The 18417-nt window shown below is 46.4% G+C and overlaps 1 protein-coding gene across 2 annotated transcripts in view; it reads left to right on the top strand.

The window, feature by feature from the left end:
* The window catches only part of WASF2 (WASP family member 2), a 586462-nt gene that overhangs the window by 361260 nt on the left and 206785 nt on the right, over positions 1-18417 (top strand). For both annotated transcript variants that reach the window (XM_069622904.1, XM_069622905.1), the window contains one exon: positions 17593-17746. In XM_069622904.1, coding sequence (XP_069479005.1) covers positions 17593-17746 — 154 coding nt within the window. The remainder of the gene's footprint in view (positions 1-17592; positions 17747-18417) is intronic.

Genomic DNA, 18417 nt, shown 5'->3' with positions numbered 1-18417 from the left:
TGCCCACCTCTAGTGCAAGTCATTCTTTGTTATTAAGTACACAATATTTTATTGGCTCTCAAACTATAAGGCCCTTCGTTATACGGCCCTCCTACAATTGGTTGGTGCCAGTCTGGAACATTCGGTTCACTAGCAGCGCGTAAGCTCCTACCCCAGGTCAGAGGAGTTGGACTGGACTTTACCTCCCCACCCAATTAACCCAAGGTCTCATCACCCATGCCTTCTGCCATTAGGATTGTCTTTGAACTTGGCCTTGCAATGTATTCTTGTCTCGGGGAATAGAAGGCAGTGAGAGCACGTGGTATCATAGTTCTTGGACAGCATGCCCAACTCTGTTCCCATCCTTGACTCGCGTGACGGACTGCAATTCGCTCCATTTTGCAGCATTTAATTATCTTAAATAAACTTGGCACGTATGGTGTTCTTTCTTTGCATCTTACGAGGGATGATTCAGCATTTCAGGTTCACTGCCTTCAGGAATAGATAATCAGTCTTGGCTGCTTCAGCCTTGACACCAGGCCAGACAGCCCTTCTCAATTCTTCCATGTTCTCGACTAATTATTTGCTGCAACAGAGCTTTCGGTCCTACTTCAGCATGGGTTTGAAATTATTATATTTGTGACACCGATGTCCAGTTTCTATACAATGGGGGCTCCACCTGCAGTCTATTCACTACGTATAGCCAGCTTCTCTATAATTACTTAATCTACTTGCGTTACTGAATCTGTACAATTGTTGAACTGCTTGCATTTTCTGCAGTGCTCTTCACACATGCAATCTTCTTTTCGCTTATGAATGTCTGCTCATTTCTTTGTTATCCGGTTCTATACGATCCATACACCTTCTTCAGCCTATCTGCTCAGTGCGCCACGCCTGTCTCTTGTGATGTCACAAGCTCCTCTTTCTCTCATTTTCATATCCCTCTAGGACGCTCCTCCGTTAGATTGTCTTCTCTTCGGGAATACATTTGATCGCGAAAATTTGAGGAAGCTCTAATATTCGCTGCAGAATGGTCACAACTGCTAGTGTCAAGCAAGGCACGATTTCAGGCTCTAAATATATAAGTAGCAGGTGGCCGGACTTCCTGCAGAGGCATGTGGCTGCTTCTCTACAGTCACTTGACGGGCTTGGACGAAATGAAGGTTTTGAAAAAAGAGACAAGTTAAACAGTCTCTTCATGAGTTCCTTTTCAGTTCGACTATGATTTGTAGTTTCTTTAAAAAGAGGCATGCTCTTCAGATATTAACTGAGCTAAAGACTAGTCGAGATTGACACACAATCGGCTTCACCCCTGACCTACCGTCCCTAGCAGGGTGGCTTCCATTACCAACACCATGCTTTTCAAAAGGTTTATTCCATCTCAGAAGAACTGATCAAAAAAACATTTATGCGTGTAAATGACTGTGACCCGAAGTAAAGTATACATTTATTTCTGGTTGAGTATTTTTTGGATTACCCGTTGTTAACACAGTACAAGCAGATGCATATAGTTAGGCTTTGCAGTTCAAACTGATAAAAAACCCAGAAATACACCACTGGGAGAAAGGTTCTCCATGGTTGAAACCAAAAATCACTGTAGGTTCCCTCCTGGTGGTGCCTTACGGACAGCAAGGCTGGATGGAGCTTTGGGATGGGAGGTGGGGGGGGGGGGCGGGCAGGGGTTGTCATTCAATAGAAAGCCTATTTGTTCCTTACCCCTCCTACCCATATCTGCCTCAGGCCACCATGGATTTTCAGTTCATCGCTTTCTCACCTGGTTCCTGATGCAAAAACAATGTAACATAATTTCTTTTGCTACACAAAGTATTTGTTGGTGGTCCACAAATCTATTCAGAATTGGCAAATGTGTCCAGAGAGCTTTGTGACCTAGAACTCAAATTGATGATGAAAGACGCACAATGCAGAGTTCCATGTAATAATGTCGCCACAAAAATCTCGCCGAAAAATGGCAATTTTTTGTGGTGACATTATTGCATGGAAAATGCAGGGGACACCCCCGCAATGCCCAATTTTTTTTTTCCTGTCCCCATATATATGGTCACCCAAATAATATCGCCACAACATTTTCCCGGCGATATTATTTACGGCATGGCGATATTATTACCTGATACCCAATGTAGGTATTGTAATGAGGGGGGGGGAGTCTTGAAACACTCTACCATCTTGTTACCTGTTACTCACCAAACCAAGATTCGAAAGATTGAAACCGGACCTCGAAGACAGAACTGGTGGAACTCTCAGAGCAACCAGTCTCGACCTCAGCTTCCCTGATTTTAGTAAATCAGGCTTCCTCAAAAGAGGGGCTCTTTTCTATGATGTATCCCTCTGCTGTGTTCATAAGACAGACAGAGGTATCAATCAAATAAGAGAGCGGGGTATACACATACACCGCTAGACCAACAGCTGAAAAGAAACCACAGAAAGGGTTATAAGCGGTACAGATAAGAATAATAATTGTAAGACAATCAGCTATTCATGAATACCTAAATAACAAATTGGTTGGAGTAGCAGAGTAGATACAGAGCCTAAAAGGACAATGCAAAGGACAATAAAGAACTAGCTTTACTGAGTTAAGGACTCCCCTTCTACCCCTAGGGAATGCACAACTAACCTGGAAGGAGATGGTTGAGGAGCCAAAAGGGAAATCCAGTTGGAAAGGACACAACGACAGGAGAAAATAATAAACAGGGAAGTTAGTGAGGTAGGAAACACCCGAACGGCACGAGGGACGCACTAGGTACGGGTTGGTGCAAGTAACTGGAAAGCGTCCTGAACTGCACTTGTAAGATAAGAGTACAAATCCAGCACAATGTCCAAGGAAACAAGTAATTTTCTTCACATCGAGAGTAGGCAGTGTTTATCCAAGAAGCAACAATCACAGGAATAAATGACAACTTGAAATGAAGACACTTACTGAAAGCAACTAGTGTCAGGCAATGATTGTTCCGATACAGCCCTTGTGGAAGGAACCAAAGAGCTACAGAGCATAGGAAAACGACTTCTGACAGCCGTCAACAATCCAGGAAACGTTCCGAGTCGTAACAGCGTGTAGAACCAAAGTCAACAGGGCAATCCGTGAACAGTCTGAGTGGAAGGCAATGTCGAAAACCAGGGAAACTAAATTGGAAGGTTTGAAGAAGGAATTTAGCTCGAGGACTAAACGCTTAAGAGTACGTGTGGACTACAATTAGCAGCACCGAGCCCCGAGAGGAACCGGATTAAGAAGGCAAGGGGCGGGGCATCGGTGTACGCGTTGTGCGTAATGCGAGTGTCAGCTGACACGGCCCATACTGATGCCGACGTCCATACAGTCTCCAAGGAAACCGTTAACGCTGCCACAGCAATGTCTTTCCCCGGACGCTGTGAGCCGGTGTAACTGCCGAGGGAGACTGCCGAGAACAGCGCTGCCGGAGCGTAACATTACCTTATGCAAAACTCTATCAGAACCAATAAAACAAAATTGATTATACCCTGGCAACCTTTACATTATGACAGTTGCCAAAAAGCCACCTGAGTATTTAAATTTCAACTTTATTACAAAAACCCTTTTGTTATATAACGTATATACAAAACAAAATTGGAACACAGTCTAGGGATGGTCCATCTATGCCTGTCTTCACTCTTAACTTTTCTCTTATCTCGCCCCTCTCCACACAGTCTCCTGGTGTTATCCCACCCTCTCCCTTCTCCTGTCTCTACTCTCCAACCCCCTGCGGATCTTATCCACTTCAGTCTAGCCTGTACTCCTCCTCGCACTACCCTTGCATGTATTCTCTTCTATCCTCCTCTCCACCTCTACTTTATTCTCCCTGTCTCGTCTTCAGTCTCACCCCTCCTATCGCCACTCCCCCATAACTATCCTCACTTAACCTCTCTCATATTCGCATATAAACCACTAAAATGGTACCACTCTGGCCCAACACCTTACATTTGCTCTCTCCAAACATTGTAAAAGTCTCCACAAAGTCCCCCTACACTTCTGACCGCACCCGAACACCTCTCACTGCCAACTAACTCTGATGGCTTTTTATAGCCCTCCCCTTCAGTCTCCCTCCCTAGAATGGGTACTCAAGTCGGCTGCTTCCGTAGGCCAATCTCTGAGCTAATTCCATCGTCTCCTCATTTCGACAAAAGTGTGTTCTCACTGTTCAGGGGTGGTGTCTTCTCCATAGGGAAAACATGTATTTTTTCTCGGGATGGGACTTTTTCCCAGGAACCATTCTTCTCCAGAGTCTTAAGAAGTCTAGTGTATGCTGGTGGCAGTAGTCTCGTGGGGCCCACCTGAAAGAGAAAAAGGCATCTGCCCTGGATACATAGCAGAGGCAGGGTATGTCTCCCTCCACTCCCACCACTGCCTCTGGGGTAGGTCTAGCTCTGCCATTGCCCTGGTGGACATCCTACCCTAGGTTGAAGGGTCCTTGCCCCCTGACCCCACTAACAGGGTTTAGACCCATGTTCTTATTGCAGATAATAGTAGACATCGGAGTAGTGTACACTTATAACCACTTAGTTTATCCTACCTTTAACATGTTTTATACACATAGCTAAATAGGCCAGGTTTAATGTTTCTCTCCTGGCGATGTGTTGCTCTTTGCCCACTGTGAGAATACTCTTGTTCTGGCTGTGCTCCGTAATTACAGTATTTGCGACTGTATGATCATTAATGCTGACTGTGCCCTGTAAGGTCTGTATTTGTCAATGTAACATGTGGGCTGGCTGATGCCAGTAAGGCCTGTATTTGCTTCTTCAAGAACCACCCATAAACACCTTTTTGTGTTTGTACACATGAAAAATACTGTTGCCGGCAACTGTTTGCCATGGAAAAAATGTATAAAACAGATTTCATTTTATTTTTAGCACACTAGTGTTACCGTAGGTCCCTATATACGTAAGATAGGGAAAGTATGACCATGTCGATGCCCCTTTTTTTAAAATTCTAAAAAGCAAATACAAGCCACAGAAAAACGATTACTGGGTCAGTAATAATTGTCATATAGATATGTGCATATGGTATGTGTACATATATACACATACCCACGCACATGCTATTTGCCCTATAGCAAAGGTGAAATGTAAGACCCATTCACTTTGCGAAAATGTGATATAGATCTAGATGTGCTTGATAGTTTTTAATTAAATGGATCCTTTTTAGGTATGTGTGCAGTACCATTTCTATGTCAACATATGCTAACTACGCCATCATTTAGCAAAGTTACCACCGTTGAATGCCAGCTAGATGGCATACCCCCAGGCGCTGCCATGTTATGCTAGGTATGGTACCATGAGCAAGGCACAACATCCGCTGTTTAGGTGCAATCATTCTACTAAGCAAAGCCTCCTATGTGCAGGTATGGTCTTCAGGCGAAGCCACACATGCCAAGCATAATCACTGTATGCAAGGTACCAATGAAGCCCCCCCCTAACTACTCCCTCATCCCACTGAACCATCCCTCTAGGGGGGAATAGCATTTGTCTTCAAGTCTCACTTCCACGCCTCAATCATCGACAACCAACCTTCCATTCCTTCCTGCGAATCACTCCTCGTTAAACTATCCCTCTCCCCGTCGTTCTCACACAGCTTCCTAATAATCTACAGACCCCCTGGCTACGATAGGCAATTCTCAAACAACCTCTGCGACTCTATTGCCACCCTTCAACTAAACCATCCCAACCTCACCCTCCTTGGAGACTCCAACATATGGCTTGACATTCCCACCAACCCTATGACACACTCTCTGGTTGCCGGTCTAGACGCAATAAACCTCCAACCCCACATAAACGGCCCGACTCACTACAAAGGACACACTCTTGATGCCATCTTTAGCTCACATAACCGGATACATCTAGATCCCCCCCCCCCACCCTATCATCTGGTCTGATCACTTCATTGTTTCTTTCGCCATTCGCTCACCTGACCCCACCCCCCCCCCCACCTCCCGTACTCGAACCTGAACCTCTGAAGCTACGCAAATGCTGGAAAAAACTAATAACCATTCCTGACCTGTCTGACACACTCCTCCAGTACCCACCACCTACCTGCCAACTCAATAAACAACTAACCCCCGACGCCTTTGACTCATGGCTCAACACCTCAGTAGTGCGGCTCACACCCTCTTGCAAACCATCAGCCCGCCGTGGCCTGTACCCTAGATGGTTCACACCTGAGTTGAAGACCACTAAACAACTATATAAATAATTGAAAGCAAATGGCAGAAAGACAAAATCCATGAGAGCAGAGCCACCTTGGCCCGACACCTTCATCAGTACAAGGCCGAAATCCGGAAAGCAAAAAAAGCCCACTACAACTCCCGAATCCTAAACTGCAAAAACCCCATCAAAGAACTTCACAAAATCATCTCTGAATTCACTGAACCGGCATGCACTACGACCGTCCCGACCCCCTCACAATCACTGTGCGACTCTCTCCCTCTCCACTTTTACGCCACGGCTCTCGAAAGAACAAATGCACTAACCACCAAACTGGCTTTCGTACACCCACCAGGCAACCCTCCCCACATACCGACCAACCCACTGCCTGCGACGACTACGCAACCAACGTTCGAATCTTTAGTCCAATATCACCATACCAATTTCTCAAACTTCTATCTGCCCGCAAACCATCCGGCTCTCCTATAGGCCCGGCCACAACCCTCAAAGACATTTTCGCTTCAACCTGCGCAGGAGAACATGTAAGATCCATCATAAATGACTCCCTTTCCTCGGGTATCTTTCCGGACGCATTCAAAATGGTTCATGTCAAACCTCTAATTAAAAAACCTACCCTCGACCCTCTCGAAACCAAAACCTACCGCCCCCATCTCAAACACCAGGTTCATTGCCAAACTCATTGACCGAACCGCCTACTCCAGTCTAAATACCTTTTGTTGAAGCCAATAATCTCCCAGACCCCGCACAATCAGGTTTCAGAGCCCGTCACGGAACTGAAACCACCCTAACCTCAATCTGGGATGACCTTAAAATGACTGCAGACTCTGCGGGATGCGCCGCATTAATCCTTCTTGACCTATCCGCCGCCTTCGACACAATCAATCACTCAATCCTCCTTGACCGCCTCCGCTCCCTAGGAATTCGTGGAACCGCTCTTAAATGGATAGCTTCATTTCTCAAAGATGGGTACCAAATAACGACACTCTCCACCTTTCCCTCCCAAGCCCGACCAGTCGACACAGGAGTCCCACAAGGAGCATGCCTATCTGCCCTCCTGTTCAATCTCTACTTGATCACCCTCCCACCAATAATTCGTTCACACAACATCCTGTGTTACAACTACGCTGATGACACTCAACTAATTCTAAAACTCCTGAACTCAAAACCCAACTCCTGACCTGACCTCTCCGCCCGGCTCCTTGAAATAGAGATCTGGATGACCCGAAACCACTTCCTGTTAAACCCCTCCAAAACTGAAATCACGGTATGTGGCAATTCCGAATTTCTTCCACACCCACTACCCTGGCCATCCGCCATGGGCAACTCACCGACCCCCCTCTAACTCTGTGAAAAACCTGGGATGCACCCTTGACTCTGACCTAACACTCTCGTGCCAAGTCAACGTCTCAAAGTCCTGCCACTTCCACCTTAAAACCCTTAGACGCATCTTTCCGTATCTCTGCTTTCCCTACTGACTCTGTGCGGTCCAATCAATTGTTAATTCAAGACTGGACTACGCAAACCCCTTCTACCTCGGCGTCCACGCCTACCAACTGAATAAACTTCAAAGGGCACAAAACGCTGCAGCCAAACTGCTACTTGCACTCGGCCCAAGAGACCACATCTCCCCAGCCCTTAAGACTCTGCACTGGCTTCCATTGGCCCGAAGGGTGACTTTCAAAACCTTATGCATCTCCCATCGAGCATTGCATAAAACCGGACCTCAATATCTTCAAGATAAGCTAAAACCCTACCACCCTCCACACACTCCAAGATCAAGCTCAGCCGGCCTCCTAGTCATACCTAAGACAAACTCAGTCAGGTTAGGAGGGTCATCATTCTCAGCCTTGACCCCCACGCTGTGGAACGCACTCCCACCTCACATCCGTCTAACTGAAGATCTAATGTCTTTCCGCAAACTACTGAAAACCTGGCTCTTCCCCTAAAACCAACCCGTATGCAAACTAACCCAAACAGTATAACGGCATCTCAAATGACACCAATCCACTAGATGCGAGAAATGAACATCTAATAACCACCAATATAAAATAAAAGGACAAACAGTATAGAACGAGTAATGTAGATCAAAGCAGTGAAGTGGATAATAAGAATAAATCGTACAAAAACAGTAACGAGATTTAAATTAATGAAATGGATGAAATGCATGACGTGCGGAACGGATGAATGCGCTGAGCGGATTAATGCATTGTGCAGATGAGTGTGTAGGTGGGATGAGTGTAGGTGGGATGAGTGTGTTTGAGCGGATGAGTGTGTTTGAGCGGATGAATGTGTAAGTACAGAGAAGTTTGTAGAACGCAGGAGTGCGTAGAGCAAATGAATGTGCAGAGCGGATGGGTGCGGAAGAATGTGTAGAACGCTGCAGCAAATGAATGTGCCGACCAAATGAGTGTATAGAGCGGAGGAGTGTATAGATCTGAGGAGTGTATAGAGCGGAGGACTACGTATGAGCGAATGACTTGGTGGAGCAGATGAGTGGATATAGCAGATGAATGCGTGGAAAGAACGAATGCATAGAGTGGATGAGTGCGGGGAGTGGATGAGTGCGGGGAGTTGATGGGTGAGCAGAACGGAAGAGTGCACCGAGCAGAACGGAAGAGTGCGCTGAGCGGAAGAGTGTAAGAATGGAAGAGTGTGTAGAGCGGATGCTTGCGTAGAACAAACTAGTGGGTAGAGCCGACGAGTGTATGGAGCAGAAGAGTATGTATGAGCGATTGTGTGCGTAAGAAAGGAGGGGTGCGTAAGAGCGGGTGAGTGCGTACAGCGGATGAGTGAGTAGAGCACCTTCTACATGAATACATAGAGCGTGCAAGGACATAAATGTGGATGAGTTGCCTAGTGCGGATGAGTTGCCTAGAGCCGCTGAATGCATAGAGAGGACGGAAGACTGAATATAGATTGCGAAAGACTGCATGTGTGTGGGAGCAGGATGCTGAGGGGCAGCAGAAGGGGGATGGGGTGTGCCTTGGAGGGAGCAGGGGGCCCTGGCCTATGAATTAAGTCTAAGGGAGCAGGAGTTAACAACAGATGGGCAGTATGGTGGGAGGGCATATCAGGGTCTATGCAGATGGTAATCTGGTGTGAGTTACCTGGAAATCTGACAGTATGACCCGAGTGAGGTGAGTGAGCCAATCTGACTGGATCAGCAAGCTTTGCACTTCACCTGATCGCCCCTTCGTATCATGATTGTAATGGATATAAGGACTGAGCATGTGACTGCACCACCAGTCTGATGCACAGTCATCAGAGCAGCAGCTCCATTGTTGGTGATGGACAGGGTTTGTAGCATGTCACAAGATTGGTGAATGGTGGATTGCGTTTGTGAGGCATTCTATTCGCAAACGTCTTTGCCTAAAGCACACCAATTGAGCCTCTTTCTGGCTGAGTAGTCAGCCTTAATCTCCTTCCACCTGACATGCCCTACCCATTTCTCTTATGAACTAATGCAGCCCTGTCTGCCTGATATAGCAGTTTAGTCTTCTGATTCACCAATTCCTCTGCCTGACATGCAGCAACTCTGGGCACCTTCAGTTTGACACAAAATAATCTCGTGCTCCATCTGCCCTACACGCGCCTTATTTCTTCTCTGCCAATCTCATCCTGACATACCCATACAATCCCTTCCTCTGCTTGACATGAACATGCCCTGCCCTCACTTTGGCTGACGCACACCAGAATGACCTCTACCATTGCTGACACAGACCATCCTTCACCTTCTTCTTGACACAGACCAGCCACTCCCCTGCTGAGCACACACTATTCCTCCCTCTGACCTGGATCAGCCCACCCTCTCCTAGAATACTTAAGCTTTGCACTCCGACTGCTTGACAAAAGCACTATTTTTAGCACTCTTCCTGACCCTGACCATCTCATGTGTTGCCCGACATAGACCAGCCCTAGTTGCCTCCTGCATGACAGGCCAAACTGTTGTGTTTTCTCACAAACGCCAGCCCTGCACGTCGTGTTTTGGGATTTAGACTGAAAGTGTCGGCTTGCAGAATTTCTTTGTACAGTCAGTTTGTCAAGGTCTGAAAAAAATACAATTAAGTCTCAGCATGCAGTTTTTTCTGTTTGATTTGGATTGGATTTGGAATTTCTGTGGTGCTCAAGGCCCATTCGAGCACCTCAGTGCTGGAACTCGGAGAGTCAGACTTAGCAGGAGAGTTATTGGAATAGCAGTTTTGTGTATTTTATCCATAATGTCAAAAATGTTGATCAGTCTTACATACCTCAACAGGTTAGTAAAGCATGGCAATTTTGAACCTGGAAGGAGTGGCCCAATACTTTTTTTCCTTATAAATTGGTCGGCAGAGATTACACTTTTGTACATGTAATGAAGATCCCTTCTGGGCTTCTACCATTTACCTTGGTTTGAAGATAAGAGGATGCAAGACCATATATTCCTTTGAGAGTCACAAGTGTCCTAAAGGTAACCCTGGCCTGGACAGGGTGAGCCAAAGTGGATTTCTCAGAACCAGTGGGATATTAACATGCCCAGTAGTGTTTACCGTTCTGGCTATGGCGTACCGAAGGACCTGAAGACTACGATAAAGGCATTCATTGGCACAAGCAATGGTTGCAGTTAAATTCAGACTGAAAATGGTAGAATAACTTAAAATAGCGTTGACCTAAGAGGCCATAGAAAGGCTGGAGTCAGAGGACATCTAGAGATTTTACTTTTTCTGCTGTATCAATCCTAGTTTGAAAGACTTACGGAGACAGGGGTCTCATCTCTGCTTTCAGACGGTTGCTATAAAGTAGAAAAACTTCTTGTTTGGTTTGGTTTAAACGCAACCAATATCCCTCATCCAGGCATTGAAGGCATCAGAGTTGGGCTGGATGCAGCCAAGGTTTTCCAAAGTGTTTACTGTCTGCCTCGTCAAAATATGGGTGATGTCTGCGTGACTAACCAGTTATAGAGATGTTTGAGATAGACATTAAACAATGTAGGTGACGGGCGAGAGCCCTGAATATCCCAACAGTCCAAGATGTAGGAGTGATTCATGGCCATCGAGCTGTTGGAACAGCACACATGAGGATGACATGGCAATCCGTTCAAGTCAAATGTACATTTAATATCAACTAGCACAGATTTGCAGAATGAATAAAGTCAAAAGGAAAGTCTGTTTTGTGTTACTTTCAATTGACCTTGTCCGAAGTCCAGTGAGGCAGCCTATCCCTGGCCTCTACGTTGCTCATTATGGTGATCTCGAATCCTCTTCTAATCCACTGCCAAGTTCACGTTACGCATTGTTTCATATTCTACAGCAGATGGAGTTTATGTAGGATTTTTACCCAGACTGCTCAGCTCATGGAATCAAGTCCACCTCAGTGTCCTGGGTTCCTGGGGGAAGGAGTTTGCTTTTTTCCTCTAGAGTCCTGAGACAACCTCCCTTGCTCCTCTTGTAGCTAAACCTTCTTGTGCCCCTTTCTGCCTCTACAATCTGCATTGGATGATGTGGTCTGCCAGAACCACTGTGAGATCTATTGCTAGGGGGCCCTGCCTTTGCCTTCCCTCCTACTCTGGCTCCGTGATGTCTTTCTAATCAGAGGAACCACTCTCTCTCTTCTACTCGTACAGTTGGTAGCTCCCTTTCAAACAACTGTTTCTAATTGATTGTGCCCTCACACAGATTCCTCATCTTTGATATACCCATATCCTGCTTTGCAGTCTCTGAAATCTTATTCGACAGCACAAGGTACTGTGCGGCATTGAGTCTATGGCCATTGATGGTTACTTTTCCCACATCCAGACGTGACATAGATGAGTACAAATAACACGCACTTTGCACGTTGCCTCAGTTTCATTTTTCCTCATTCATGTTATGCTCTTGGAACGGTTCGACTCGCCTTAGCGATTATATTGTACGCTTTTCTTTTGAGTATTATTCACAATGTTTGCGATGAAGACAGACTTTAAGAGATGTGCATACTGTGATTCAAAGATGTCAATCACTGATCCGCACAGAATCTGTCTCTGGTGCCCCAGCACAGATCACAAGGTTGGGTGTGGCTCTTGTCAGTCGAACAATAAGGCCTTAAAAAAGAGGTTGAAACAAACAGTCTGTCGGTCAGTTTAAAAGTCTCCATCTTTTACTCCTTCGAAGAGAAAATCTTCTGAAGGAAACATTTCTACCGGAGACAAGTCTCCACAAATGCCCAGGAAATACTCTAAACAGTAGAAGCTTTCGAGATCCAGGAGCGACTCATCACTCTTTGTCATGAAAGAAATCAAAGGAACAACTCCATTGCTCCCAATCTTTCGACTCCTCACCCGATAAGTGTCTGGTACGTTTTCCCCATAAGACTTCTCCAGTAGCTGAATGGGAAAAGTTCAGTCAAATCATTAATGTATTTTCGAAAGCAGTCCATACTGGTCCCTCAAAAGAGCTGATGAAGGCTAGCAATCCTACTGTCTTCCAAGACCGGCAGGGAGTCGAATAAGACCTTGACTTGCGCACAATAAAAAGCCTGGGTCAGAATGCCTCAGGAAAGTTGCCTCGAGTAGCATTGACCATGGAGACCACATCGAAGCCAAAGGCTCCTATGCCCTCCTTGCTGTAAAGAATTGAAGTCTGAGGGCTCTTAGGCGCTGATCTCGGATCCACCTTCGACCTTCAAACCCCAGTCAAAGAAGGATTTCTTCAAAGCTTTTGGTTCCATTTTTGAGATAGACTAAGAGGAAGACTGTTATTTGAGCATTTTGGAATGCCCACTGTGCCATAAAGAAGAGTTGATCTCCGATCAGTCACGTTTTGAGGACCTGGCTACTTGACTAAAAAAAAAAAAGCCAGTGGTCTCGATACTTCCCCTGAGGAAGAATTCGACAATTCTGATGTGAATGCAAACCATAATTAGGCTTGTAGAAGGGTGATGAACAGGGTAATCTAATATTTGGGTTGGGGAGCCTCCTGCAAAGGACATGGCTCAGGATGACCTTGGCAAAAAGGTTATTCGAATGGATTGTCCTCCCACGTATTCCTTATCTTGGACATTTCCAATATCAAGCTTTGCTGATTCAGAATTTCTTTTCTTCAGCAGGGGATGCTGTGCATCAATGCCTGTCGACTCAGTGTCCCTCTGAGGCCTCCGTCTCGATGTCGACACCACCACAGGTATATGCAGCACGCACAGCACCCATTGGCCTCCATTCCATTTTTCCACACTTACGCTTCGGATGCAGTACACCTCGTTCCTTGACAGGATTATCTTCGATAGTTTGATAATTTCTCCATTCTTCAAGTAGAATAACGTGAAGATGGCTTAGTCTTCGGTGTCATGTACCCCAGATCCGGCTTCAGAAAATGCAGTGAAGGCGGTGCAAAGATGTCTGTGAGGGAGAAGACTGCTTGAGAGCGATCTAAAAATCCCTTGAGTCGAGAAAGTCACCTCAAGGACTGAGCCATCGACGCCGAAAGATTCGACACCATCAGGGTCAAAAGGTGCGTCAACGCTATCGGCGGCGATAACTTTGGAGAAGCCATCTACGTTTCGAGCGTCGACCTCCTTGAAGCCATCCGCGCAGCCGTCAATGCAGTCAACGTTGATGGTCTAGACGATTTTGTCTCTCCTGACCACACATTTCATGACAACTACACTGGAAAAGACATATACGCCCATGCCATGATCTTTTTTTTATTATTATTTTCTTCAATTCCCTTTCTTCTATTTATGAAGATGCAGAAGAATCTTTTGATGAAGCCAGGCCTTTTGGGTTACAACATGGAACACCATTGGTGCATGAGGCATTGATTTCAGAAGATTCATGTATGAAAAACCTACAGGAATGCATTCATGAGGGTAGTGGAATAGACGCTGAGTGAAATTTTCTCCATTCTTTGAACAAGACGATCTTGGCGATATCAAGAAGACCCAATTATACCTTTTCATCAAGCCTTACAAAGGCATGTGACTAATAACTGGAAAGCACCAGAGGCCATTCCGGCTGTCAATATAAACTTGACGGAAAAGTCCAGAGTTTCAAACTTTGACCCTTTTTACTTGTCCAAACACCCAATGCCAGAAAGTGTGGTGGTGCAGGCGGCCACCTCCATGAATAGGCAAAATGCCTATCCTTCAATACTTCAGGATAGGAACGACGAGCGTTACGCCGCCATGGCCCAAAATGTTTTTTCGTCTGGGAGCATGTCCTTGAAATCGGCCAATGCTACGTGCACGTTAGCAAGGTTTACATGCACCCTTTGGGAGTGCATTTCTATGGCAGCTGACCATATACCCAAAGGGGAAGAGTCAGACTCATTCCTAAACATTGTCAAGGATTGAAAAGATGCAATGTGCGAATCCCTCCCAGACTGGTTTCGACTTTGTTGACAGTATCAGCAGAGCTTTGGCGTTAAATACAGTGATGCACAGATTTGCCTGGTTGAGAAAGTAAGGATTTGCCCCAGACATACAATCCAGTCTTCTCAACATGCCCTTTGATGGCACTCATTTATTCGGGAACAAACCTGATGAGAGTTTTGAGAAGATGCAAACTTCCAAAGTGGCAGCTAAATCCCTTGGTGCTGCAATCAACCTGCAAACCGCCCCACGGTTGCACACTGGAGGGGTAGGTCCTTTCGTCACAACTCCACATTTGGAAGGGGCAGAGGCCAGCCAGCTAAGAGGACAAAGAAAATTCCCCCGTGGTGGACTTCATTCACAAGACTGTAGCAGGAGGCAGATTGCCACAGCATCTGACAGAATAGCAGGCTACTACTTCAGATGCAAAAACCTCATTCATCCACCGGGAGAACATCCGCTCCTTCTGCAGGAGATTTTAACCCTACTAGAGAAAGGTGGTATAGAACCTGTAGCTCAGAGGAACAAGGGTTGGTACTCGCTGTATTTTCTAATCCCCAAGGAGGATGGAGGATTGAGACCCATCTTGGACTTGAGAGACTTGGACAAGTTCAAGATGGTAACCCTTTCTCAGATCCTTTAGGCCCTCCAGCTTCAGGAATGGATGGTATCATTGGACCTTCAGGATGCTTACTTTTATGTGCTGATCCATCTCAATCACAGACAGTACCTGAGGTTCGTCATTGGCGGTTCTCATCAGTATCAAGATCTGCCATTTGGGCTGACCTCCACCCCAGGGGTTTTCACCATACTGATGGCGGTTGTGGCAGTGAGTCTCAGGAGAGGTGGAATTCACGTTTACCCCTACCTAGACGATTGGCTGATCAGGGCCAGTTACCCAGAATAGGCCTTGGATCATTTCAGCTACACCTGCCACTCCCTTCAGACTGGTCTTCTCACTCAACTTCAAGAAGTCCCACATGATACATCACAAAGACTCCAGTTCATTGGAGCAGTTCTGGATGCATCCCTGGGAAAAACCTTGCTGCCAGAGGTGAGGGCTCAAGACATTCTGCCGATGGTGAACAAATTCCAGAATGCCCAGCATCTACCGGCCTTCGATTTTCTAAGGTTGCTCAGCCTCAGGGCATCTTGCATTTTTCTGGTGCCAGAGGCTCGCCTGAGAAGGAGAGCTCTCCAATGGGCTCTTAGGACTCATTGGTCACAATTCTCAGGAACCTCCTACAAATCCCAAGCAGTCTCTCACTGGATCTTCAGTGGTGTGCCTGTCAGGAGAACATCTTGAAAGGAGAACCTTTTTGCCAACCATGGCCGGAGATAACAGTAATGACAAATGCCTCACTCACGGGTGGGGAGCGCATACCAACGATCTGACAATCGGCAGTCGTTGGTCTCCAGCTGAGTCCAAACTACACATCAACCTTTTACAGCGGAGGCTAATCAGACTAGCGCTGAAAGCCTTTCTGCCATCTGTACGGGGAAAGAATGACGGACAACACAGTGGCCATCTACTACCTCAAGAGAGGTGTTGTTCGGTCCAAGTCTCCCATGAGTGGGAACTAGCTCAGGAAGTCTTTCAAGAGATCTTCACCCTTTGGGGAACCACTCAAGTGGATCGGTTTGCGACTGGTAAAAGTGCGATCTGTACTGCTCAAGGGAATTTCCCCCCTAGAGGCACTCTAGAAGACCTGCTCGTAGTGGACTGGGGATTTCCACTCCTGTATGCATTTCCTCCAGTCCCTGTGATTCCTCACATAATCAGGAGGTTGAGAGTTCTGGAAATCCATGATTTTAGCTGCCCCGGATGGGGCTCCAGATTGGTACCATCTTGCGATATTTGGCGGCGCTTTCTATTTTGGAGCACACTTCGGAGGAAGTCTTTAAGATTCCTCTAATAGTGCAATTCTTAAAGGGACTGAGAAATGTTTTCCCTTCAGTCCCGTTTCAAGTCCCACTTTGGGATCTCAACTTAGTGTTAAACTTTTTGATGGGAGCTCCATTCGAGACTTTTCACTCCTGCCCCTTGAGGCTACTAACTCTAAAAAACATCTTTTTTAGTAGCAATTGCATCTGCCCGAAGGGTGAGTGAGGTACAGGGTTTATCCTGCAAGCCTCCTTACACATCTTTTATAAAGACATCGTGGTACTGAAAGTGAAGCCCACTTTTCTCCCCAAAATTGTCTGAGTTTCATCTCACTCAGAAGATAACCTTACCATTTTTTTACCCCCTCCACCTAACCCCCCACATCCTGGGAAGGAAGAGGAAAGGCTTCACAGGCATGACCCTAGACTTGTGCTGAACTTTTACATCTCCAGAATGACCTGCTTAAGACAGGATGACCAGTTATTTGTGTACTATTCAGGTCAAAAATTGTGGTTGGCTATTACCAAACAAACTGTATCCTGATGGGATATACTGACCATATCTGAATGCTAAAAACTGGCTTGAATCCATGCCAGACCCTTGCTGGAGAAAAATAGTTACAGGTAAGTAACAATCCTTATTGCTCACCCCTCTTTCTGTTCCACATGTTTTTCTGCTTTTCAGCGAGTGCTTTCTCAGAGCATTGCAACTCGCAGGGTATAGGCTTGAGGCAGTAGAAGCAACTTTGAAGCAACTGATGGCATGTAGCACATTAGACTGCCATACACCCTTCACATGCTTCAGAGGTTTTGGTGATTCTTGTGAGCACATAATTCACATTACCCCATATGCAGTTGTGAATTTTTATCATAGGACTGGGCCTCTGTCAAGGTAATATGTGAAGAAAGGAGCATGCTCAATAACCTCAGAGTTCCTTATTCCGTGGCACTTGAGTTTAGTCTCCTGTGCCAACGTTGGCTGTTGGTGACAAAGGTGGTGGTTAACTCTGACCATCTGTGTCACTGGACATCACCTTCTCAGAAGTCAAATTGTCACCACTGGCACAGGAGCTCACTGTCCCTCTGATGGTCAACTCTGGCAACTGGTAGCAAAGGTGCTCTCTTGGTTAGCACTGTCCAACTTGTTTCATCCAGTATTGTCCCAGACATGCAGAGTGTGTAGTACATGGACATTAATACAGTTGTCTTTCTCGTCTGCAGTTTCCTTGCAAGGCATTAACACCCGCAAGGCCTTTAAGAGCTCTACCTCCCAGGACCAGCAGCTCTTTGTACGTGACTCACTGCCAGTTCCTGTGTGTGAAACCTACAGCACGTGCAATGCACCACCACCACTCAACAACCTCTCCAAGTACAGGTGAGTTATGCCATTACTGCAAAGGGTTGGGGTTCTCACTGTCCTCTTCCTCCTACCCAACCCCAAACCGTGGAAGCCCAGGTAAGTGCTGCAGACTCTGCCCCATGTTAGGATTCATCAGTTAACCCCCCTCCCCAAACCCCCCCCACGTTTCCCCACTCCTTCATCCAGTCTGTCCATTCCAAGTAATAACCCGGCCCATGCCCACCCCTTTCACGCCCCTCCAGCCTTTCCAGGGAGGGTGTTGCCGTTCGTTTTTTGCTGTATTAGTTCACTAGTCCCTCCCCCTAGCCCGCCGCTGCCCTGGCCAACTGTCCAGGTACCCAAGTAGTAAATATAAACATTGCTGTGTTCCCCCTATATGAGCCACCAGATGCCTTCTCAAGCACAACCTTTGCATGTATTGCCAAGCTACTTGCGGTCTCTGCGGTGTGTTCCCAAAGCAACCTGCCACTGTGCAGGCATGTGCCTCTGATCTGTGCATGGCCCCAGCCACCCTCTCCATGAATGCCCATCTCGGTGTTCATTCATGGATCTCCCCACCCCACAGTACTGTTCCGTGGGTTTAGATTCACCAGCCCTGCGCCAACTTCTCTAAATTCAAGTGGCAGCTGCTTTTCGATGCCCTGCGTTTATGTTCCCTGAATGGACACGTATGGGCGAACATCTGC

This window comes from Ambystoma mexicanum, chromosome 11 (genome assembly GCF_040938575.1).
Source record: "Ambystoma mexicanum isolate Mex_15411 chromosome 11, UKY_AmexF1_1, whole genome shotgun sequence".
NCBI classification, from domain to species: Eukaryota; Metazoa; Chordata; class Amphibia; order Caudata; family Ambystomatidae; genus Ambystoma; species Ambystoma mexicanum.
Note: the sequence above shows the minus strand (reverse complement) of the source record. Positions and strands in the feature narration are given on the sequence as shown.